Source organism: Genypterus blacodes, unplaced genomic scaffold (assembly GCF_046128005.1).
Source record: "Genypterus blacodes isolate CSIRO-AG114 ecotype Tasmania unplaced genomic scaffold, CSIRO-AGI_Gbla_v1 ptg000029l_1, whole genome shotgun sequence".
NCBI lineage: Eukaryota > Metazoa > Chordata > Actinopteri > Ophidiiformes > Ophidiidae > Genypterus > Genypterus blacodes.
The window spans coordinates 4,562,364-4,587,292 of record NW_027466842.1 but is presented as its reverse complement, the minus strand read 5'-3'; the positions used below and the strand labels follow the sequence as shown (position 1 = coordinate 4,587,292).

Here is a 24,929-nt window from a genome sequence, read left to right as displayed (position 1 = left end):
CGACTGGGGGCCGTATCTGTTACCTTCAACACGAGTGTGGCACATACTGTATGATCCCCAGCAACCGCAGAGACGGTGCCCGAGTCTCTAGGAGTCAGATCTCTGACAGTGAGAGAGTGGACACCCCCCCTCTACATTACATTACATTACATTACAGTCATTTAGCAGACGCTTTTATCCAAAGCAACTTCCGACACACAATTGAATCTAGCACCTGCATATGACTGAGGGGGCTCTGCTGCAGAGGGGTTCTATCTAAACACCACTGTACGAGACGCGGCAAAAAAAAAGTAGCTTTCCAGAATGGGAAAGCAGATTCCCATTCAAAACAATTAACATCCTGGGGTTTTTCGACGAAAACCGATTGGTCTAGTTGGAGCAAATAGACCACACATTGACTTGTTGGCAAAATGATGGGCTATAAGTCAACACAGTATTCACCACTTATGACCAAACACAAACAGGGGACAAAACTTTATACCAAAAAAAAGACATTGCATTATAAAGAGGACTTATTTACTTTAGATACGTATGTATGTAACACTCAGAGTTAATGTGTCCATACAAGAATGTTCTCACAGATTGAGCCTTTTGAAGCCACATTAGAACAAAACAGTTAAGGTGATTGATTCCTGAGAGCTGGTGAGACATTCAGGTTCTTACCTTTGACCGTCACCTTTGCTGTACTCTTTGCTGTGCCCACGTCACAGGTGTAGGCGTCACTGTCTTTCTCCTCCAGGTTTTTAATGGTGAGCGTGAATGCCGTTTCCTTCTGGTACATCTCATACCGTCCTCCAGCCGCGATCTCCGTCTTACCTTTGAGCCACGTCACCTTGGATGGGGTTTGAGCGGTTTCACACTGCAAGGTCACCGAGCCCTTCTCCTCTGGTTGGCTGTCTTGTAGAGTTTTGGTGAATTTGTGGACTGGCTCTGTAAAAACCGAAGAGACCGGAAATTATTCATCTTTAACTTGGAATTAAAGTTTAAAGTCAGACAAGTCTAGATTAAAGATAAGATAACTAAATAACTTTATTCTTACCTTTGATGTCCAGCTTGGCTTTAGTGGTTGCGCCTCCAACAACTTCACAACTGTACTCTCCAGAGTCCTGAGCAGAGACATTACGGATGATGAGCTTCATGACCTTATCCTCTTGGCTGAGCTCATACTTCTGGCTTTTCTTGATGAGTTTGCCTTCCTTGGCCCACTTCACGGTGTAGCTAGCCTGAGTGACCTCACAGATGAATACAGCGTCTTCCCCTTGTACAGCACTAACATCCTGCAGACCCTTTGACACAGACGAAGCTCTGCCTGCAAGGTGATAAAATCTCTGTTACTCATCACATTCATAATTTTGACACATTTTAAATCACTGGTATAACTCCCACACAGCGTACCTTCAACTGTTAATGTCGTCTTGGAGCTCAGCTCTTTAATGTTGAAGACCACCTCTCCAGCATCAGCAGGGGTAACATTGTTAATGGTCAGCATGTACTTACGTCCTTTATTAGAGACTTTGAAGCGACCTCCGTTTGTAATGGTTTGGCCGTTAAGAATCCAGAAGCACTCATCTTTGCTCTCACGAGACAAGATGCACTCAAAACTACAAGACTCCCCCTCATTCACCTCAGACGACTTCAACCACTTGGTGATTCCAAGGCCGATTTCTAATTTGAGGGCAGAGAGCAGAGCGTGTAGAAAAGTTGTTAAGGAAAATGGCACACAAGAATACAAAAATACAGTCCATAGAGAGCATTGGGTACACATTGAACAAAGGTTGCCTGAAATCAACAATACCAACCTCTTACTGTAACCTTGGACTTAGAAACCTCAGTTCCAAGATCACAGCTGTACTCTCCTACATCTTCTTTGGTGACATCCTTGATGATGAGTCCCAAGGATTTCCCTGTGTGAAGGAGCTCATATTTTGGTCCAGCCTTCAAGACTTGACCCTCTTTTCTCCACGTGGGGGAAACCCTGGGCTTGGAGGCCTCACATGCCAGCGTTATCATGCCTTTTTCCTCTCCGATAACGTCATCGAGAGACTTGAGGAACACTGCGCGTTTCTCTGGAAGGCAGTTTGGAAAGAAAGGAATGATTGAAGGAAACATTATTGTTTGAATGTCTGATCTAATAGGTCATGTAGCAAACTGGGTATTCAATTCAACAATGTGTTTCTTATGTGCATGTAAACGCAGTGTGTGACACTTCTTACCTTTCACCTTAAGTGTGACAGATTCTTTCACTTTGCGGACTTGGAAGGTGATGGTGCCTCCATCCTGAGGTGCCAAGTTCTTAAGTGTTAGCTTATGAGCTTTTCCTTCATGGGTGATGGTGTTGACCTCATTGGTAAAGAGCACCTTGTCATTCAGCAGCCACTGTGCCTCTTCATCCGCATAGTTAATCTCACATGTGAATGCTGCGTCGTTGTCTTCATCTACCTCAGTATTTTCCAAGTGCTTGGTGATCTTAATTTCACGCGCTGAATAGAAGAGACAAGAGGGGGTTAAGAATAGATTAAGTCAGCAAACACAAGTCAAAATGCAATCAAGGCCTCGTGGTTTCAGGGTAAAGGTACATTTCAATTTTATTTTCAAAAAAATACTTCTAGATCAAACCAAATCTGACCTAATGCAAAAAGCTGTATACAGTACCTTCAACATTAAGGTTGCCTTTGGTCTCTGCAGGTCCAGACTGACAACGATACTCTCCACTATCTTCTCCTGTCAGCCTTTGAATGGTCAGCTGAGCCCTTGCACCATCTTGCTTCATGCTGTACTTGTCTGAAGCTGTCAGCGGTGCCTGACCTTTGTACCAGTTCACTTCTTTAGGTGTGGCAGAGAATTTGCATGCGAGTGTGGCTTCGCCTTTCTCCTTTGCTTTCACATCCTTTATGGGCTCTGCCACCTCAAGAGGGCGCTCTGACAGTGAAGAACAACATGATAAGTTACCGCTTAAGTACCCTGGATATATTCTCCTACATTTTTTTCCAGCATATAAATAATGTGATTTGTAAAAAGACACATTTTTACCTTTGACTGTGAGTTGTGCCACAGATTTGCTCTTCCCGGCCGTAAACTGTACAGGTCCCGTCATGGACGCTTTGGTTTTTTTGATGGTGAGACGGTGCAAAGTGCCCTCTTTCTCCATCTCAACGTCAGCGCTGTCCTGCACAGCAACTCCATTCAGAGTCCATATTGGAGGTTTTACCAGTTCCATACTGATTTCAATTTCGAATACAGCAGCAAACGGTTCAGTCACTTCTACTGAACTCAGCTCCCGTACAATGCTTATGGACTGTTCTGGAAGGGTCATGAAAAGAGAGTGGGATTGTCTGAAGGTGCAGTAAGTGGTGTGAATAGAATTTATCTATAATATTTCATAAAAAGTTATAAGAGGAAAAGAAATCTAATGGTTTGGGAAACATCAATGTGAAGTATACAGACCCATCAGTATGGCACCTTTAGCAGCAATCATATGATAAATTAGAATAACATGCCAGGGCTGCATTCCATGATTTTGTGATAACACACAATAACAAATTCCCAGTTTTCCTTCCTGGTCACTTTGGCTCACAATCAATGTGTTATTAGTAATAAACATGAGAAATTATGCATTTGAATTCAAATAAGTAAAGACTATGTTATTATAGACAATTATAATACAATTACATGCAATGAAGATATGATGGGAAAGGACAATGTGAATCATCTGGAGACTTTATTTCTTGGGCCCATTTTGTATCTTTATCAATCCAAATTTAACTTGGCCAATTATTCAAGTGGTTGCCATGTTGTTGTCCTTTGTCATTTAGTTGTTGCCTTGCTTGGTATGAAATGGACAGGAAACAAATCACCACAGTATTCACATGTATTTCCCTTTTACCACATACATATATATGCTATGTAAGACCCCATTGGCTAGCAATCTGATGGCACTTTCTTTTTTATCTGGTAAAACGTTGTGCATGTACATACACCATCATGTGCATGCCTGGGAAATGACCCTAAAACTATGTTTAAAATACACTTCCGTCATCGTTCCACCGTTTTACCTTCCACAAGCAGTTTACATGACGTCTTGTCATCTGTGGCGTCACAGGTGTACGTGTCTTCATCCCCTTCGTCCACATCATTGATGGTGAGTTTCCTGTACACATCTTCACTTTTGATCTCGTACTTCTTGCTCGCCTTGATCTCCGCTTTGTTCTTGTACCACTTCACCTTGGCACTGGCACGTGACACTTGGCATTCAAGATGTCCCCGATGCTTAAACATCGCTATCTTATCCCTGAGTTTCTTCACAAACTTGACGGGCAGCTCTACAGCAACAACAACACCATAGGTATCAATGTAAACTATCATGTATGCCACAAAAGAACATTTACGACAGCTGGTGCCAAGCCCTTGCCAAAGCCTTTGCTTAGCCCGTGCACTACAAGTCAAACAATGCTCATCGCTGTATTATAGAAAAGCTTTTTGCAAAAGCCTACGCAGCTTGCAGGCATGTTGTAAAGACACATGGCCTTAAGCCATTAAAAGGGAGTGTGATTGAAACAGAAATTAGCATGTACGCATGTCAAACTAATGGTCAATGAATCCAAACCCAAATGTGTAACAAAAAGAGTTAAATGTAGGGAGTCATCTGTTTAACAGATGACTATCTACAATCTACAAAGTGTTGCTGTCAAGGTAAGAAACATACACTAAGAATCATTTCACAGAGGTCATTTCAATGCCAACAACTTCCTCTTTAAACTTTTCCATCAAAACTTCACCAAGACAAAAGTAACCAAACTCTCATCGCTTACACACTGCCTAAGAAAAGAATAACTTATATCTTACACCTTTTGCCGCATCTAGTTAAGCAAATTAAAACCAAAAAATGGACACGATATGAAGTAAAACCTCGAGTGATCCTAACAGCCAAAAAACCCCAAAACATCAGCCAATGCCAAAACAAGCTCCAAATGTGTTGTGATCTCTTTGCCATCAGGTCTCAATGAGGCATAACAATGTGAGCCAGCTGCAAACTAGATTTTCACCCTCATCAACAAAAATGTCAGAAAGTTGCACTGCATGACCTGACTGGAAAATATGAGTCAATCCAGATTTTGATTATTGGGGTGTATGCAAACAGAATACAATATACATACTGTATATATCATATAATACACATATTCTAATGTACAATATATATTTGTTTTGCCTAACCTAATATCACTGACGATTTAAATGTTCATAAGCATTTCTTTGCAGCTTTCTGACACCTTTTCATGACGATGGCGGATAATCTGTTTGCAACCACATCGCATTGTCACATGATTATTTGTGAATTTCAACATTTTATTTTTTTAATTAACATATTAATTTCAATATAATACATATAGTTGAGCAATTTGTTTACCTTTCACTTTCAGCTTTGCAGTTGAAGAGGCGGCCTCAGCTATAAATTTAATCTCACCCATATCTTCTGGAGTCACACACTTAAACAGCAGCACATAGGTTCTGCCTGGAATTTATAGGAGCAGAACATAATTATTGCCCCAGTCAGCGTGAATTGACGATTGCATGAATGAACCTCTTATGTTCTTGTAGCCTCACCCTCTTGTCTCATCTTGATGTTGTCTCCTACTTTGAGTTTGGCGTTTCCTTTGTACCACTGACAATCAACCTCGTCATGGGAGATTTCACAGATAAACGCTGCACTCTCTTTCTCCGTCGCCTCCACATTCTCCAGCTTCTTAATGATCTTAATATCTCTAGCTGCGGAGGATATATTATTAAGCTATCATTATGCTGCATTTGCTGTCAAAATTCATTGATTGATTACAGGAATATTTCCATGTTACCTTGAATCGTCAGCTTAGCAGAAGTGTTATCATCAGATGTGCGACAGATGTATGTCCCTTGATCCTCAGGGGTGCATTTGTGGATGATGAGAGTGCGCTTTCGGCCGAGGGAGTGGATGCCAAGATTCTTCCCTGGTTTGAGTTCCACATCACCCTAGTAATCATTTATCAGAGATGACACAAGCACTTTAGACTTAACTGCACTGCTTCTGTCTTAGCGTATTGTGCTGCAGGACTGTACACTCACAACGCCATTTTGGTTTCTTACCTTAAACCATTTAACGTCTGCATTTGTTCTGGACACTTCGCATTCAAAAGTAACCTTGTCCTTCTCAGGGATACGGGTATCCACTAATGGGTTAGAGATTGTAGCAGGGGGCTCTGTAAAGATTGAAACCACATCTTGAAGGAAAGGTAAACTGTAAATTGTCAGATTACACTCTGACTGCAATGTTTACTCCTGGTATCATCACACAGGCCGCATTTTAATGCAAGTTGTAAACAAGAATGTTTAACTCTTACCTGTGACAGTCAATTTGGCAGAAGTATGGACACCCTCGGTTTGGAATGCAATAGTCCCTGCATCCTCCATCTTGAGGTGGGACAATGTAAGGGCATGTTTATTTCCCAGGGCTGTGATACGGCAGTTTGGCCCCGTCTTCATCTTGGCCCCATCCCTGGTCCAGGAGCCTTCAATATCCGACTGGCTGAGCTCTACCTCAAGAGTCACCGTCTCTGTCTCAATGGCTTTGGTTTCCTTCAGACCCTTGACGACCTGTATCTTCCTCACTGAAGGAAGGAGCACATGTTTGTGTATAACAGAATGAAACGCTCTTGTGTTTTAGTCTAATACTGTAAGCAGGTGTGATTCTTACTCTCCACGCTGAGTTTGGCCTGGGTTTTGTCCTCCAGCGTTTCACAGGAGTAGATGCCACGGTCGGCAGAGGTCACACTCTTGAAGACTAGAGCCTGCTTGTGTCCATCCACCCTGATATCTATATTTCCAGCAGGTTGCAGCACCACACTGTTCTTCATCCATCTGACTTCAGTCGATGGCTTACTGAGCTCCACTTCCAGCTTCACTTCAGACTGCTCCACCACCGTCACGTTCTCTAGCTTCTTCTTAAACATCACAGGCTCATCTGGTGAAAAAGGTCAAAGTGATCAACGCTTGCCAGTAAAAAAAATCATCTTCCACATTAACTGCATGTTCTTACGTTGCACTTGCAGGGTTGCTTTGCAGGCTTTTCCCTCCGCGTCGACGCTCACCTCACCAGCATCCTTCTGAGTGATGGAGGTGACGGTGAGCGAGTGGCTGTTTCCACCGTGCTCGAGCTTGTATTTAGGTCCGGCGGTGACCAATGTATTGTTGTGGAACCATTTCAGGCTGGCGTCAGCCGGGGTGACGGTGCACTTGAAAACAGCATCTTTTCCCTCCATTGCAGCCACATTGTTGAGTTTGGCGGTCAGCCTCACTAATCTGGGCACTGAAAAGACAAGAGCGACGTCAAATAATCGGAGTCGCTTTCATACTGAAACTATTTGATCTAGATTCACAATCATACCTTTGGAGGAAACTTTAGCCGAGGTCTTATCATTTCTACATTCACAGCTGTAATTCCCTTCGTCTTCCTTTGTCATCCCAGTCACAGTGAGGAGTCTCTTTGCACCGTCTGTGCTGACACAGCACCTACCGCCCGGTTTGACCTCACGGCCATCATGGTGCCACACCACATCCCCCGAGGCCTGGTTCAGCTCACACACCAGGCTAAGTGTGACACCCAACTCTACTTCAGCGGATTTCAAGGGGACCACAAACTTCAAAGCTGGTTCTAAAAATGAAAGAGTATACAGTACATCAAATCTGAATCAAATCTCAAAATGCCATACAAATCAAATTATAATAACCACACTGACTAACCTTTAACCTGAACTTTGAACTCCAGTTTGTCATCAGCAGTGTGACACGAGTACGTTCCGCTATCTTTGCCTTCGCTTGACTTTACGATCAACGTGCGAGAAATGCCGACCTTTTTAATTTCGTACTTGCTTCCCTCCTTGAGCTCTTCACCTTCTCTAAACCACTTGACTTGACCGCCCTCTGCGGTCAAATCGCTGCTCAACACAATGATGTCACCTGCTTGAACAACGTACGTATCCTTGACAGACTTCCTCTGGAATTTGACAGCCGTTTCTATGGAGGAATAAGAATGTGTTTTCAGTGCCTTCGGGAGGAAATTAACCGTGATACGAAAGCATAATCTTTCTATTCTCTTACCTGTCACCTGCAGCCTGAATACCAGCTTCTCTGTTCCAGCCTCACACGTGTATTCTCCAGCGTCTTTTTTCTCCATCTTTTCTATCACCAGCAGACGGGTTTTGCCCTTGGACTCCATATGGATTGTTTTGCTGGAGGTCAGCAGCTTGCCATCCTTGTACCATTTCACCTCGGTTTTGGAATCTGAAACCTCACAGCTCAGAGTGGCCTTCTGGGAGAGAGCAGCTTTCACCTCCCTCTGCACCGACTCTTTGTTGGAGAAAGCAGCTGGGGGCTCTGCAGAGCAAATGGTATAAATAAATCTGAGGACAAGCGCCTGAATTTATATTCTGCAGACGTTTCTAATTTACAATTTCATGCAAAACATCTGGCACAACATCAAACTTCCTACCTGTCACCTGTATCTTAAAAACCAGCTTCTCTGTACCGGCCTCACAGATGTACTCCCCAGCATCCTTTCTCTCCACACTGTCAATCACAACCTGGCGACCTTTGCCCTTCGATTCTGTACGGATCGTCTTGCTGGATGTCAGCAGCTTGCCGTCCTTGTACCACTTCACCTCCGTCTTGGAATCTGAAACCTCACAGCTCAGAGTGGCTGTTTGAGAGACGACAGCTCTCACCTCCTTTTGGACCGACTCCTTGTTGGAGAAAGCCGCCTTTGGTTGGATTTCTGCAGAGATAATAACAGAGGGTGTCGTGCTGTCGTCTTTTTTAACTCGTGACATTTCCATACAGAGAAAGCTAAAAATTTTGACAACACAGGCCAAAATATACCAACATGGAGCGAATAAGGTAGACAAATGCACAGTATATCCAGAACAAGCAAACAGCACTGTGCAGCTTTGTAAATGAAACATCCAAAAACACAAAGATCAACAATATCTACAAATATGCACGATACCAATTACAAACTGATCTATCAAACAACTCAGCATCTAGCCTCTTCATCTTCTGTTCTTATGTACAAGACAAAAAAGCACACAGACATTCCTAAACTTTGAAATAACCACAGCCTGAGTTTCAACATTCCCTTATATGTCCTCATACCTGTCACCTGTAAGTTAAACGCCAGTTTCTCAGTTCCGACTTCACAGGTGTACTCTCCTGCATCTCTCCTCTCCACGCTGTCTATCACCAGCTGCCGACCTTTGCCCTTTGACTCCATGTGCACTGCTCTGCTGGGAGTGAGCATTTTGCCATCTTTGTACCACTTCACCTCTGTCTTGTTATCAACTACCTCACAGCTCAGAGTGGCTTTCTGGGAGACGGTGGCTTTCACGTCCCTCTGGACAGACTCTTTGTTGAGGAAGGCAGATTTGGCCCGGACCTCTGCGGCGGCGACTGTGAAGGAATGTGGTGTCGCTACAGTTAACGACAGTTAAGGAATGCACCCCAAAACCAAAGTACAGACTTGACAACAAGCAACAGAAGAGCAGCACAGAACCAATAACACCTGTCAAAGCCTATCAAATCAAAGAGCACAGCCCATACAAAGCAGACCAGGCGCCTTAAGGGACAACATCAAAATGATTACATCAGTAGGAACGATCAAAACGCTGCACGAGACCTCACAAACAGAGCCACAAGACACAAGTGCTGCCTGAGCAAACAGACACTTAACAATATGAAGCCATGAAACACGAGACAGCCAGATAATCTCAGCAATTTGTTCCGTCGATGTTGGAGCAAAGCAAGACAAATATGTCATGACATCCGGCTAACACAACACCTAGTTCCACTATTCCAGTTTTGTAACAGAAACGGATACAACATCACCAGGTTTCATCATTAAATATTCTACTCAATAAACACATCTGTTGTACTTTCTTTGCTTTCTTCATACCTTCTATGAGTACTTTGAAGACCAGCTTCTCTGTACCGGCCTCACAGATGTACTCGCCAGCATCCTTCTTCTCCACGCTGTCTATCACCAGCTGGCGACCTTTGCCCTTCGCCTCTGCATGGATCGTCTTGCCGGATGCCAGCAGCTTGCCGTCCTTGTACCACTTCACCTCCGTTTTGGAGTCGGAAACCTCACAGCTCAGACTAGCCTTCTGGGTGAGAATGGCCTTCACCTCCTTCTGGACAGACTCCTTGTTGCAGAACCCAGGCTGGACCTGGATGTCTGTGGGGGTAAACAAGAAAACATGTGACTCTTTTTTATCAGATACAGCCGTTACCAACTACTATTTACAATTTAATGCATGTTCTTATTGATCTGATTAACCAGTGAAAGTCTTTGTCCTTACCTGTCACATGTACTTTAAAGACCAGCTTCTCCGATCCGACCTGGCAGACATATTCGCCTGCATCCTTCTTCTCCACACTGTCTATCACAACCTGGCGACCTTTGCCCTTTGCCTCAGTGTAGATCATCTTGCTGGACGTCAGCAGCTTGCCGTCCTTGTACCACTTCACTTCCATCTTGGAATCGGACACCTCGCAGCTCAGAGTGGCTCTCTGTGAGACGGTGGCTTTCACCTCCCTCTGAACGGAATCCTTGTTGGAGAAAGCCGACTGGGCCTCTAATGGATGGATGACGGACAGAGGGTGATAAAATTAGCCGGTATTAAGGTGATGACAGGTAACAAATAAAGAAAGAATATACTGTGTGTAATCCAAACTAATTTGACTCTCCCTCACCTGTCACCTGCAGTTTATAAACCAGCTTCTCTGTACCGGCCTCACATATGTACTCTCCTGCATCCTTCTTCTCCACGCTGTTTATCACAACCTGCCGACCTTTGCCGTTCGGTTCTACACAGATTGTCCTGTTGGATGTCAGTAGCTTGCCATCCTTGTACCACTTCACCTCTGTGCTGATATCAGACACCTCACAGCTCAGTGTGGCTTTCTGGGAGATGGTTGCTTTCACCTCCTTCTGGACAGACTCCCTGTTGAAGAAGGCGGACTGGGCCTCTGAGGAGGAAGAGGATTTGGATCGTGTTAGAGGTACTGTGTGCATCCATCTATACAGCCGATCAATCGGTCAGTCACTACCTGATACAAATATCTTGAAGAGCAGCTTCTCCCCTCCAGCCTCACAGGTGTACTCTCCAGCATCGCTCTTCTCCACCTTCTCAATCACCAGATGCCTAGTCTTGCCTTTTGTCTCACTGTAGATCATCCTGCTGGACACCAACTGCTTGCCGTCTTTATACCACTTCACCTCTGTCTTACTATCGGACACATCGCAGCTCAGAGTGGCTTTCTGGGAGATGACAGCTCTGACCTCCTGCTGGACTGACTCTTTGTTGGAGAAAGCAGCTTGGGCTTGAGTTTCTGAGAGAAGAAGGAAGTTTGAGTAGTGAGCTGAATGAGATATGGACGACGCTCTTGTATAACCAGCAGAAGCGTCACACAATCTTACCTTTTATCTTGACCTGGAATGTGACTTTGTCTGCTGCTGTCTCACAGGAGTATTGTCCTTCGTCACTTTTCTTGGCATTCTTGATGATGAGTTTCCTTTGAGTTACTTTGGAGATGAAGGATATTCTTTGGTCCTCTGTGAGCGCCACTTGATCTTTCTTCCACACGACGGCCGCGCTGGCAGGAGACACCTCACAAGTCAGCTCCAGATCTCCTTTGAGGGACGGTGACAGTCCCATGGTGCCTCTGGCTTTGTTCAGAAACCTGGCAGGCTCATCTTAAAAGGAAAAAGAAGAGAGCCTTGATTTGGTTTGAGTATTTAATTTTATCACAAGAAATAAGGAAGATGGCCTTGTTTTGTTTATTTTATTAATTTTCAATCTTTTTTATCATATTATCCATCACATATTCTATTTTGTATTATTTTTCAATTAAAGAACAGTGCTATTTAAATCATTGCTATAGTCTTTTATTTTTTAAGTTGGCTATCAGATATGTGAGTGAGGCGGTACTGGAGTAAGTCATATTGGAATTGATAACATGATGACAGAGATGTCTGTCATCAGTTTGACGTTCATAAGCACCTGCTAGAAGCCATCAGCAGGTCATATTCCAGTGGATCATGTGTGTGTGTGCGTGTGTGTGTGAGAGACAGACTGTCTGTGTTATGCTGGAGGCTGCACACTGAGCCAGTTTCCTCTCATAAACTGACGTCTCTGAGAGATTGTAGAATTTACCCGACGAAAAAGAGGAAAACAACAAAGGAACTATACACACTTTCACAAGTGTACCTTTAAGAGCGAGTTGTATGGACACTCTGTCATCAGCTAAAACACATTCATAGATCCCCAAGTCTTCCTCTGTAACATTGTGCACCATCAGGATCCTCTTGTGGTCTATGATCACGCACTCGTACTTCTTCCCAACTTTTACCTCTCTGCCATTTTTCATCCAAACCACCTAGAGAAACAGAACAGAATAGGAAAGCAGAAATAGTAAAGTAGAGTATCACATTTACAGGACTACAACAGATTAGAATATGAGGATACTTGATAATTCTAGAGGTAATGTGTATTTAATTGCCAATCAATACCAATCATTATCAATTCCCGAAATTGAAATGATTGATTTTTAAATGTACTCTAAAAGCACAACACCGAATTGGGACTACTTAACTCAGTACTTAACGGTAAATGACTATTTCACCCCTACATGCACATAACATAACAGGCAATTTTATAGCTTACATTAATATTGAATGAATATGTACATACCTGAGCATCATAGTTCGACACCTCTGTGGTCAGCTGAGCAGTGTGTTGGGCACTGCAGGTCACCACCTCCATCTGGTCTGACTTACTAATGAACTTAATAATAGGGGCTAAAGAGTGAAATATGAGTTAATGAGTAAAATTGCTTAGAAATCTACAAAGTATCACTTCATAAATGCAAATATATTTCAACGCAGTAATATGACTGTGGTTAAGCACATACCGGTCACAGTTAAGATGCAACTGGTCTGCGAGCCTCCGCCTACAAAATTGATCTCAGCTCCGTTCATGGAAATGGAAACAACACGGATGAGCAGGGTGTGTGTGTTCTTGGACCTGGTGATGAGGAAGTCGCCCCCGCTGCGCAGGAGGCGACCGTTTAGAGACCAGAAGCCAGAGCAAACGGCCGACAGCTCCACGGTGAGAGACGCCTCCTCACCATTGACCACACTGCTGTCCATCAGGCCTTTTCTGACCTCAGCACTGGGTTCTGAAGGAAACGACCAAACCAGAAATAAGGAAAAACTCACATACAACAACAGTGCTTTGGTCAGGAACGTCAGGAACATCACAGTGGCGTTCTTACCAAGGTAGAAACCTCCAGGAACATCCAGGTAGGGGCTCTGACCAAAGTCATTGATGGCTGAAATACGGAACTGGTAACTGGCTTCCTCAATGAAGTGGCTGATAGTGATTTCTGCTGAGATGATGGTTTCTCCAGCATTGCACCTCTGCCACGTCTGTGTACCGACCTTCCTCCTCTCCACAATGTAGCCCTTGATAGGCACAGGGCGATCAGTGTCAGGGGGAGACCACTGGATGGTGATGGACGAGTCGGTCTTGTTCTGCACCACAGCATCGACTGGGGGATCGGGGGGATGTTTTCTTGCAGCTAGAGGACAAGGAATGGTTGGTAATTATGTTTATCTAAACGGATGTGAATTATTCCAAATCTGGCAACATCAGCAATGAATTAATCAAGTACATCAATTATCATTATTATTACGAGAGAGCAGTTCTACATTGGAACACGACTACAGACTAACACATTCAAATGAAAAGCTTCTTCTTCTTCTTCATCTTAATATTGAACTTGAACTTGAATTAATTTGGAAGTTAAAGTGTAGAAGCCCCCCAGGTTAAGAACAATGAAGTAAAGTTTTAGAATGAAGAGCCAGACTGCAAAATACTTGAATCAATGTAGGAGATACAGATCACAATAGAACATGAAGACTGTTTGCTCTCTGTGTTTTTCATAAAATGTCTCAACCTCACCAGTGACAGAGAATCGAGTGGACGTCTTGCAGTCTCCGGCCATAAAGGCCACCTCTCCAGAGTCATCGCCCTGGCAGTCTCTGATTGTCAGAGTGTACTGCCTGAGTACACATCCAATGGAAACGCGGGAATCTGGCTTGAGCTTCTCGCTGTTGCGGGTCCAGTAGGCATCAGGGCAAGGATGTTCCAGCTCCACGCAGAAGATGACGGTGTCGCTGACGGGAACGACTGTCCTCCTGGGAAGCTTCTTGGTGATGTTGCCTGGGATATTAGAAGTAAAAGGGACTTGGACTTTCCTCTTAGCTTTAAATCAATTCTATTCATATCTGCATATTATATTTTACAGCTAAGCAATGAACAAGAAAGCAAACTTTTCACTCATACCCAATACAGTGAGCTCGGCCACAGTGCGACTGCCCTCCTTCATCTCGCAGATGTACACGCCGTCATCATTGGTGGTGACGTTGTGTATGGTGAGGCGGCGCAGGTTTCCATCCACCTCCATGCAATACTTGACATTTTGCTCCAGCTGCGTTTCCTCCATGAACCAGCTGGCCTGAGAGTTGCAAACAGGCACCTCGCACATCAGCGTAGCAGACAGCTTCTCCTGTACTGACACATCTTGAAGCTTCCTTCTGAATGGCACCTTGGGCTCTGAACACAGAGAAAAGAATAAGTGATCGCCACCGCTTGTTAAATGTCTCCTCCACCGCAAAGAACAATGACTCGGTCAGCTTGGTTTCATCTACATTTTAATTTTTGCTTATTTACCTCATTTACTTCAGATTGTAGCATGTAATCACCATTTGCTAATCCTTTTAGAATGATTTTCCCACTTTGCAGGGAACCACTAGTCTAAGATCAAGCAAGGACAGCATGAAAGTTGAGAACTTGGAACTTGCTTGAGATACATAGGTTAACTATCTCCTAAAGCAGTCGGCGCACAAACATTGCATGTCTGAGCAAATGTCTGTAGCTCATGATCAATGGTGTCCTGGGAGATAGGGGCTCTTCATGCACAGTTTGGGTTGGAAGTCATTCAACATAGTCTCATTAAATAAAAAGCATTTCCACTCCATACTCAGTGGAATATATCTAAAAATAATGGACAAACTGGTGAGATTGGCAGGTAAATGTTGTATAGTGTTTGATAACCTTCCATACTATAGTTGAAATTATTTTCAACTATAGTATGAAATTATTTTGTTTACCAAGACATCAAGTGTCCATGATTTTAGTATTTTTGTTGTAGTTTTATCTTGATTAAAATTAATTACCATGTGTTACAAAATCTGTTGAAATCGAAATTATTCGATTGTTCCTACGATCACCAAAACTTAAATGGTAACAACCTTTACATTGCAGTTTCTACACTTACATTTTCAAATAAATAAATCACAAGGCAAATATTTGAGCCATCTCTGCTTTGCACCAAACAGAACAGCAACATATTAATGATTAACCCTCTTCTATAAACTGAATGGAGATTCTTAACTGTCATTGACATCTCCAGAGGGAGTAACACCAGCAGTAGCTGAAGCGAGTGAGCAACCATCTTAGCATCTGTGAACTACTCATCACCGGCTGAAAATAGATGAAACACAATACCCTCCCTCATGAGCCTGATGTCATACTGGGTGTGAAAAGCCACCCGCAGCATTATGGGGCTTTAACAATCAAGCTATAGCAAAGCGATTCTGACACAGCACTTAACAGCACAGTGGTTGCCAAGTCAGGTAGTCAGTTGCCAAGCATTGGAGCTTTTCTTAATCCGTGTATGTGTTTGGAATATGCTGCAAAATTTTGGACGTTAAGTGTTCTCAGTCTTTATGGTGTTACCCCTGCTGACAGGTTAATTCAGCAACATGTAAACACAACTTGAAAATCCTCTAGAGGGGACTCCCTTGATGCAATAGAATATGATTTATGGTCAATTTCATTACAAGTAGTTGGCTATGGAAATCTTGTGTGGATGGCAAAGACGGAGGAAAATCCAACCTAAAGGGTCTTTGTAAGAGCCACAACAAACCTCAGTGTGCCTTAGCATGGATTGTACAGGTGGCTGAGTGGCCAACAAATGGTTTAAGGAGCATGGAAATGATGTCAATCTTTGGCCTTCACCGCCACCACGTCTCAGCACAAATGAACACTTATGAGAGATGTTGGACCACCCAATTAGATACAATGGTCCATCACCATCACCGGAACACCAGTTGATAGATTATCTTTAAGAAGAATGGCGTTCCATCCACCCAGCAGAGTTCTAGAGACTATTTACTACTTTATGTTTGAGTTTTCTTAGATAATAACAATCTCTTACCTTTGACAGTTACCAACACAGCACTGTAGGTCTGCCCAGCCATGTTTGTGGCATTGCATGTGTAGAGCCCATTGTCGGTCTGCTTGCAGTACAGGATCTTGAGGATGAAGTTCTCAGCTTGGTCCTCATAGATCACATGTCTGCGGCCCTCGCTGATGTTGGAGCCGTCCTTCCTCCAGATGATGTGGGGTTTGGGGTGACCCGTCACAAAGCAGCTGAGTTTGGCGTGCTTGCCCTCCGTCACCGTGCAGGTACGGGTGAACACTCCTTTGGGCAACACTGCCAGCGCGGATGCCCTCAGTGCATATTCGTGACCCAGAGAAGCCAAACCATCTGTAATGTTGGACTTCGAGGAGAAAGAGGAGGAGGAGGAGACGCCATCTTCGGTGCGGTAGATAGCGATGTCCATCTCCTCTTTGCGTTTTTGCAGGTGAGAGAGGAGGGAGGTGTTTACATCGGTGGCAAGATGGCGAGAATCCTGAGCGTCGACCACGAGAGCTGCTGCAGCGTGAGCTCGGCCCACGGAGTTCTGGGCCCTGCAGGTGTAGGTGCCCGCATCCAGGTTACGCACGCCGTGGATCTTTAGGGTGCAGCTGTCGTTGTCTGAAACCTTCTTGATGCGGTTCGTCTCTCCCAGGTAGCGCCCGTCTTTCTCCCAATCGAAGGTAGCGTCAGGATGAGCTGCGACCCGACAGCTGAACACAACATCGCCCCCTAAACCCACGCGTGTGGACGTGGGCTTGATCATGAAGACCGGGGCCCTCTGCGCCATCTCAGCCGGAAGGGCCACTTTCAGGGTCACGGCGGCGTAAGCTTCCCCAACGCTGTTCTTGGCCCGGCAGATGTAATGGCCGCTGTCCTCCAGCGTTAAATCATAGACGGTCAGGCGGTACACGTCGCCATCGTCCACCGTCTTGAAGCGGCCCCCGGAAGTCAGCTTCAGCTTGCCCTTCTCCCAGGTAATCAGCGGGGTCGGGGAGCCCACGATGGTGCAGCTCAGCGTGGCATCTTTCCCGGCGCACACCGCGAACGCTTTGGGACGGGTGAGAAACCTGGGAGCTCCTCCAAATAAGTTTGGATCCATCATTTGTTTCTATATTGCAAGAAAATTGAATGTTAGAAAGGAATACCAGGGAAAGAAATGCCAGGTGTCACTCACTTGTGTTCATGGATAATATTCAGACAATATTTCATTTTCATATTTCATATTCCCATATAATATTATGATGGTTTATTCTAATTAGTATGCATTGAGATTGGAAATTTCAAGTTGTAATTTCTTCTTCTCTTACAGTAAGAAACGGACTCTGATGGATACTCATAATACACACAAATGTCTACTACTAGATTAATAATCAAAATGATCTGTTCATTAAAACATTTTCAAAATAATCGGCTCTAATTTATATTCTGTATTATATTCTGTAATCCCTACTGTTTGTATGGACATTTGCCATTATTTCTGGAAAACAAAATGATTACGTTGTCAACATTTACTCCACTGCTTGATATGACAGTACATGCAATGCACAAGGCACAAATGATTGTTTTTAAAATCATTAAAAAAAAACTGGCATTGCCCCCTATACCATTATGAAATATGACACTGTTTGTTTTGTTTAGTCTATAAATAATGTTGTGAAAACAGACATACATCTACATTTGAGATGCCATATTTATAGCTGGTAGTTAAGTTTCAGTAAGCAGAGCCCTTCCTGGCCCAACAGACACTCGCCAATACAAGTACTTGCATCATACTATGCAGCCTGCTCAATAGCTGCACATACATTTGATAAAATACTATACATGAATTCCTGTGCAACAAGGTCAAACCCAGCAGATATGTGCCTTTCACAGGGTGACATTTACTAGCTTTGTCACCTCTGTGGCTTGAATCGCCCGTCCCAAAAATAACCTCAGCTGTCAGATCCTGTCTCTGTCCATTTGTAGAAGCAAGGGGCCATCAGCTGTGTGATAAGGCTTCCACTTCAGAAACACATAGACACTCACAATACTACTTAAATATCCAACTTCTACTTATACGTAAAATTGTGAAATTATAAAAACGGGTTCAGACAGACAAATGAGCATGGCTGCCACATTTAGTTGCATTTGAAAGTATTGTGCACTTATTAAATCAAATTAAATTTTAGGTTAAGTTCTTGGTATAATTACATTTGTAGGACACACTTAAGCCCTCTCAGCCTAATATTGCTACTTTTTCACCTTCAGTCTTGAGCCAACCTCGGTTACAACAGGCGTTGAAACATATGAGCAACAACCTCACTCAGCAGTCAAGATTTCCAGATGATACTCCAATATTTCCAGTGTACGAATCCCACCAAAAATGTCCTCCTTTGCAGTCAAATATCCTTAAAATGGTTGTAAATCCAGGATGGTGGAACATCCCCCAGTCTCCGGCAGTGGGCGGTTGACTAGGCTTATTTTCTCTTTCTTCTCCAGGACCTCATCATGCCAAATAGCTGACGTTCTTATTTTGGCGCAGCCTCTTTTCCAAAATAGACCTGTCATTTAGTGGGAAGATAGCTTGTGTTAGTGAGGAAGGAGAGCAGACTGGCCCCTGCTGGGCTGTCCGGAACTAAAAAGTCAAGTCACACAATTCCAGAACATCACTGATTGTCAAATGTTAACCACAACTTTGCATAGTTTCCAGTTTTGTTGATATGGCACATACATAATACAGCTACATATATGTACATGACAACTATCTGATCATACTGTATATTATACTCCAGGTCTGTTAGTCCATCATAGGATACAAATACCTTGATTTTGAATTAAGATTAAAGTCTAACCTTTAACGTTGAAGGACGTGTGTGTGAGGGGAGGGGGGGTCCTGTGTACAGATCTGCCTCAGAATGTATTCAACTCTTCCTTGGCCCAAGTACCACCTATCTACAGAGGGAGAGAGAGAGAGAGAGAGAGAGAGAGAGAGAGAGAGAGAGAGAGAGAGAGAGAGAGAGAGAGGAGAGAGAGAACTATGACCTCATTGGTGGAATAAATAATTACAAATAAGCCAAATTTCCCTCATCCTGATCCTGGCAGATTTTTCCTACTTTTGCTCTCTGTGCTCCCCTCATGCCTCATTCAGTTCAGCCTTCATGACTTAGACTTAAGTTACAAATCAGATCAAACCAGGTTGTGGTCGTAGATTTGCAGATTATAAAAAGTGACACCTGTGACTCAGGGCTTTATTTAGTCCTAAACCTTGTGACTTAAAATAATTGACATCTACTGCAATCTCAATGCATTACTAACAATAATTGACTCACTCTCTCACCTATTATCCCTGTCTGTGTTTGTATTTTGAAATTATGACTTGGATTTTCTAAAGGACCTTACAAGCACTTGGCAGACCATCTGTCATTATTGGATTCGAATTCATCTCATGTTCAAAAACACTTTTTTCCTTAGTTGATGCATTTCTGATAACATTCCTTGGGCGACATGTTCCTGCTTGCATTCCATTGATCGCTACTGAATTATGCAACTCTTCGTCTGCTCTTTGGTCGTCCTGTGAGATCTTCTGATTAATGTTAGAAAATCCCAGTTGAGTATGTGTATGTTAAACCAAATCAAGCCTTAACAGACTATAAATATCATAAGTAAACATACAGATTGGCTCAACCTGGCCTGATGCTTGTGGCACATTGTCATTGTGAAAGAATGGCTTCATGCAGCTTTTCAGGCCCACATGTTGCTTAGTGCATTGTTAAATGAAGCCCTGTATGAAATCATGCACTTTTTCTATTTGAGAATGATGACATCTTCATCATCAAAACAATGGACACAGTAAGTCAGAGAGCAGCCAAATAATGATATTGTGCAGGCTCTCCATTACACATTTAAAGAAATTGACTTTGTTGATCCCATGATATATTTATGTTGCAATAATGGGTGGTTAGAAACAATGGGTGGTTCTTCATATGTCTTCCTTCCCTGTTCTTTAGCTGTCATGGTGTTTTCAAAGTCCCCACACTCACTGTGGGCTTTCCCCTGCTACCAGTGACTGACAGCAGCAGGCCGCCTGGACCCTGATTTAAACTGCCAGAAACTCTAGCAGACGGTAATCCTAACAGTACACTGTTGCTACTTGCTGCTGCGTCATCCTGTTATGGCTTCTGGTGTCTGCTTTCCATACAGTGGCTTTATCAATTGCATTGCGTGCAGCGAATGTCACACTTCACATCAAAGTGAACTGAAAAAGAAAAATGATGTGAGTTATGTAGGAAAACAAATCAATTAAATCAGGAACACAGCACCTGGCTTTGTTGTTGGGAGTGACCTTCCACTGAGCAAAACATCAATTTTCACAACATGGATTAACCACACACTGTCCAGTATCTGACGTGCCGTGGCCTTTCACTCGACCTCTCAGCCATTTTAAGAATAAGGTCACGTCCATATCATGTTCACAGTGAAACACGTTAGTGTTACCTCAAAAGAACGTACGCAGAACAGATGACAAGTGAGACAAATGTCAGTTGCACTGATGAGAGACAGCCAAGAATGAACAGCAGATGGTGTTAATGTTACTCAGTCGCCTGTATCCAACCTATATTTGACATAGAAAACACTTTTCTCTGAGGACTTTCATTGTATTTCTCTCTCTTCACTTATAGCTGTATAACTCAAAATATATATAACTATGATTAGTATTTATTATTCAATGTTATTTTAGCATATGTCCCTTGTTACTTTACTCAGAACCAATCCATTGCATAACTGTATTACTATTGGATGTAAACTAGTCAATGTATCATCATTGACTAGTTTACATACATTGTACATTTACATTCTAGCTTTTTATTTGACTTCTACTGTATGTTGTTGTATCAAAATTTGTGTAGGGTTGTTTTTAAGCCATCTTTCTATATCTATGACATCAGTTTGGGAATTCATCCGTGCAGCTGTAACATCTGGTTGTTCCCTATGGAGCTTGATCTTATCTTATCTTCAGTTGTTCCAACAGTTTAAACCAAGTGTGGTGAAACAATGTTTAGCTTTCAGACTGCAAACATGTGAAACCAAATCCCCGAGGTTATTAGACGCTCCCTATTTATATCTTTTATCAGTTTATCTTTGTAAAGGACCTTGAATGATCGTGCAAATGCTATATAAATAAACTTGTCTTGCCTTGCCAATATTCTGTTTGTTGAGTGTTACAGTTTTAGTAATGAATGATGTTTAATAAATTCCTTTTTTTTATTCATGTATTGATGAAAGGGTTATGGGGATAAGAATTATAGGTGCATGCTGACTCCCTTTGAACTTTTCACCCTGACAGTAAACGCCTACTGTTTGCCCCAGATTGCCCAATGTTGGAAGCTGTAGGTTTGACGTAAGACTGCTCAATGCTGGACCTTTGACAAGAGCAGAGTATATAACAACACAGGAACTTGCAGAGTTTCATCAGAGTTTAGCACAGACCTGAAAATGAAGACTCAGATGAAACTGCTTTTCCTCCTTGGTGTTACCTTGGTGATCAGGGCCCAGACACCAGCTGAACCCAACTATGAAGATTTCCTCTTGAACCTGAAGTTTCCTCTGCAGAGCTACCGACCACTTCTGAATCAAGTCCAAGTTGAAACTGTAAGTATATGACACACAAGCTTTATACATTTTCAGCGTCAAATGTAGAGATTGTGATTCACCTTCTGAATTGTAACATCTCTGGTTTAGTTGCAGCCAGAGGAAGCAGACCTGTCCTCAGTGTCGGTGAGGAGCCTGACATTTCCTGCACGGGAGACAGACTGCAGCTCCACTCGGGAACAAGCCACACTGTGCCCACTAAAGGAAAATGGGGTGAGTCAAACGATTTCAAGTTCAAAAGATTGAAGCATTTCAGATATGTCACGTTTGTTCCTTATCCCATCCAAACAAACCAAAATCTCCAAAATCTCACAGAAAGTGATGATGTGCAACGTAAAGGTCAGCTTCTCAGCCCAAGAGGTCACAGACATCAAAGCGTTTGAAATGAGATGTGACACAGCAACAAAGGACATTTTAATGGTAAGTCCTAAGCCATCTGATGAAGTAATATCAGTAATGTCAGTAAAAATCAACAATTTCAACATTGCATTTACTTTATTTAAGTGCTAGTAGTACAGGTATTTGTATTGGGCTACTTATGAGCTTTTCCTCATCACAGATTTGTTTTGTCTTTCTTCGTCCCCTCTGCCAACAGAAAAGAGTAAGGACAATAAGAAGCAAAAGCGGCAAAGGCTCAAGTGGAAGAAGCACAGGAGGAAAAAAAGGAGGAACTCGTTCAGGAAGAGGATCTTCAATCGCTGGACGCGGAAACAAAGGGAACAGTGGAACTCAGACAGCATAAAAATGTCTGATTTATATGTTTACATTTGAGTGATAATTAAACTAAATTGTTTGCAAATTCAGCTATACCGTATGTATGCTTTGTAACCGATCATTAAAAAATGGTTGTGCTATGTGTATATGCAAAGATTCAACTGAATATATATGAATAATATGTTGCAAAGATTTCTTATCAATAAAACAAAATTTCAATCTTAAGCTGTTGTCAAAGAGTTATGAGTGTTATCTTGTCGTAAATTAAAGATTGACGATAAATTGTGTAATGAGTGTAAAATACTGACAGGGACCAAGTGTAAGGATTTTAGGAGGCACAGTATCCTCAACAGTCCCATTCTGCTGCTTCACACAGCAAGGGTGGTGAGGGTAAAGGAAGAAAAATAAGGATTTGATTTTAAGAATCCTGAAGAGAAAGATATTAATAATAATGATTTTGGGCTGTAATAAACAAAGTCATATGAATGCAGCTGCAGAGAGCATTTTGGAGTGCATAAATTGCAGTTTTAGCAAGTAAATCAAGGAAAGTAGCAGCCCTGATAACCGTTCTGGGGTCTGTTACTAGATCAGTACTCAATCAATATTGAAACAGCTGACCAGGGTTGAGAGTCAGAATGGCGCCGTCTCATGTTATGTTCTTGCTCATCAAGCTGGAGGCAGAAAAGGCAGAGAACACAAATCATTCACTTGTTGAGGCAGCATAATCAAGAATTTACCTCCACCGATACGTTGTTTTCACCTGCGCCTGTTGGCTTGGTTGTTAGCAGGATTACTCAGAAATCTATTAACTGATTTTGAGAAAACGTGGGGAATGGCACAGAGAATAAATCACTAAACCTCGGTGATCTGGATAAAGGAACAAATGCAGGATTTTCTTTTATGATTTCTTAACACTTTGAGGCGTCCCTGGCTCGGGATGCTACAGCGGTCATCAAGGGATTGGAATGTTCCTAGTTTGATTCCTGGCTCCTCCGAGAGAGGAGTGTAAACACTGTTATTGCACAACACTGAACCCCTAACTGCCTCTGACGTGCAGGTTGGCTCCTTGTGTATATAAATGGGTGAATGTGAGGTCACTGTGGAGCACTGTAGAAAAGCACTAATATGATATCCAATGCAGTTTGGATGCAGTGCAATTTGGTTGTGATGTACATAAATTGAAAAAAAATTGCTATCTTACAACAAATTACAAATGTACTGAGTGATGCCACACCTGTGCTACAAATTTGGTGGGTATATTGTGCTTTTATAAGTACAGGTAAAAGAGCTAAACGTTGGGTGGCACACAAGGGCGTCACTCATACCAACCAGTGGTTCTATTTATGTAGCATAAGAAGTGAGTTCAAATGTACATAACATTTGGAGCATTTTTGTACAAAGAGCAAAAACTACAAAGATGTAACTTTTATGCAGCTTGGCAAAGACATTCTATGTGTAAAATGTTGTGACAATTCAGCTGACATTGTAAAACGTGAGAATAATCAGTTCTGGGAAAGAACTTTCTGACCTTTCACCCTTGCAGTAAACACTGACAGGAAATGAAGTAAATCCTGACAGTAAACTCTTGCATGCACTTTTTGACTTTTGAAAGCTTGATAACGCAATGCTGGAAGCTGTAGGTATGAGGAAAGATTGCTCAACGCTGGAAAGTTGACAAAGCAGAGTATAAAACAACACTGGAGCTTGTAGATTTTCCTCAGATTTTGGATCAGACCTGAAAATGAAGACTCAGATGAAACTGCTCTTCCTTCTTGGTGTTACCTTGGTGGTCAGAGCCCAGACACCAGCTGAACCCAACTATGAGGAGTTCCTCTTGAACCTGAAGTTTCCTCTGCAGAGCTACCGACCACTTCTGAATGAAGTCGAAGTTGATACTGTAAGTATATGAGTAACAGTTTACACATCTCAGCGTCAAATGTACAAATTGTTTTTCACCTCGTGAATTGTAACATCTCTGGTTTGGTTCCAGCCTGAGGAAGCAGAATCAGTGTCAGTGAGGGGCCTGACATTTCCTGCACGGGAGATAGACTGCAATTCCACTCAGGAACAAGCCACACTGTGCCCACTGAAGGAAAATGGGGTGAGTCAAACTGTTCAAAAGATTAAAGCATTTCAGATATGTCACGTTTGTTCCTTATCTCATCCAAACAAACCATATCTCTTTCAGAAAGTGATGATGTGCAACGTAAAGGTCAGCTTCTCAGACCCAGAGGTCA

The 24,929-nt window shown here is 42.8% G+C and overlaps 1 protein-coding gene across 7 annotated transcripts in view; it reads right to left on the bottom strand.

Annotated features, from left to right (window-relative positions):
* The window catches only part of obscnb (obscurin, cytoskeletal calmodulin and titin-interacting RhoGEF b), a 54,796-nt gene extending 35,521 nt beyond the window's left edge, over positions 1-19,275 (bottom strand). For 6 of the 7 annotated variants that reach the window (XM_076144824.1, XM_076144831.1, XM_076144827.1 and 3 more), the window contains exons 1-34: positions 19,182-19,275; positions 18,592-18,890; positions 16,366-17,458; positions 14,430-14,699; positions 14,046-14,306; positions 13,357-13,662; positions 12,994-13,260; positions 12,774-12,880; positions 12,291-12,459; positions 11,501-11,776; positions 11,131-11,412; positions 10,774-11,049; positions 10,380-10,655; positions 9,974-10,255; positions 9,178-9,471; positions 8,519-8,800; positions 8,128-8,403; positions 7,771-8,043; positions 7,415-7,681; positions 7,067-7,336; positions 6,725-6,991; positions 6,372-6,638; positions 6,118-6,230; positions 5,850-6,003; positions 5,602-5,763; positions 5,405-5,509; positions 4,053-4,319; positions 3,031-3,300; positions 2,653-2,919; positions 2,214-2,480; positions 1,800-2,066; positions 1,396-1,665; positions 1,040-1,309; positions 664-930 (exon numbers count right to left, since the gene is read on the bottom strand). In XM_076144824.1, the coding sequence (XP_076000939.1) occupies positions 664-930; positions 1,040-1,309; positions 1,396-1,665; positions 1,800-2,066; positions 2,214-2,480; positions 2,653-2,919; positions 3,031-3,300; positions 4,053-4,319; positions 5,405-5,509; positions 5,602-5,763; positions 5,850-6,003; positions 6,118-6,230; positions 6,372-6,638; positions 6,725-6,991; positions 7,067-7,336; positions 7,415-7,681; positions 7,771-8,043; positions 8,128-8,403; positions 8,519-8,800; positions 9,178-9,471; positions 9,974-10,255; positions 10,380-10,655; positions 10,774-11,049; positions 11,131-11,412; positions 11,501-11,776; positions 12,291-12,459; positions 12,774-12,880; positions 12,994-13,260; positions 13,357-13,662; positions 14,046-14,306; positions 14,430-14,699; positions 16,366-17,452 (8,734 nt within the window). In that variant the 5' untranslated portion in view covers positions 17,453-17,458; positions 18,592-18,890; positions 19,182-19,275. The remainder of the gene's footprint in view (positions 1-663; positions 931-1,039; positions 1,310-1,395; positions 1,666-1,799; positions 2,067-2,213; positions 2,481-2,652; positions 2,920-3,030; positions 3,301-4,052; positions 4,320-5,404; positions 5,510-5,601; positions 5,764-5,849; positions 6,004-6,117; positions 6,231-6,371; positions 6,639-6,724; positions 6,992-7,066; positions 7,337-7,414; positions 7,682-7,770; positions 8,044-8,127; positions 8,404-8,518; positions 8,801-9,177; positions 9,472-9,973; positions 10,256-10,379; positions 10,656-10,773; positions 11,050-11,130; positions 11,413-11,500; positions 11,777-12,290; positions 12,460-12,773; positions 12,881-12,993; positions 13,261-13,356; positions 13,663-14,045; positions 14,307-14,429; positions 14,700-16,365; positions 17,459-18,591; positions 18,891-19,181) is intronic. The other variant, XM_076144826.1, reaches the window with a different exon arrangement.
* Between the last annotated feature and the right edge of the window lie 5,654 nt (positions 19,276-24,929).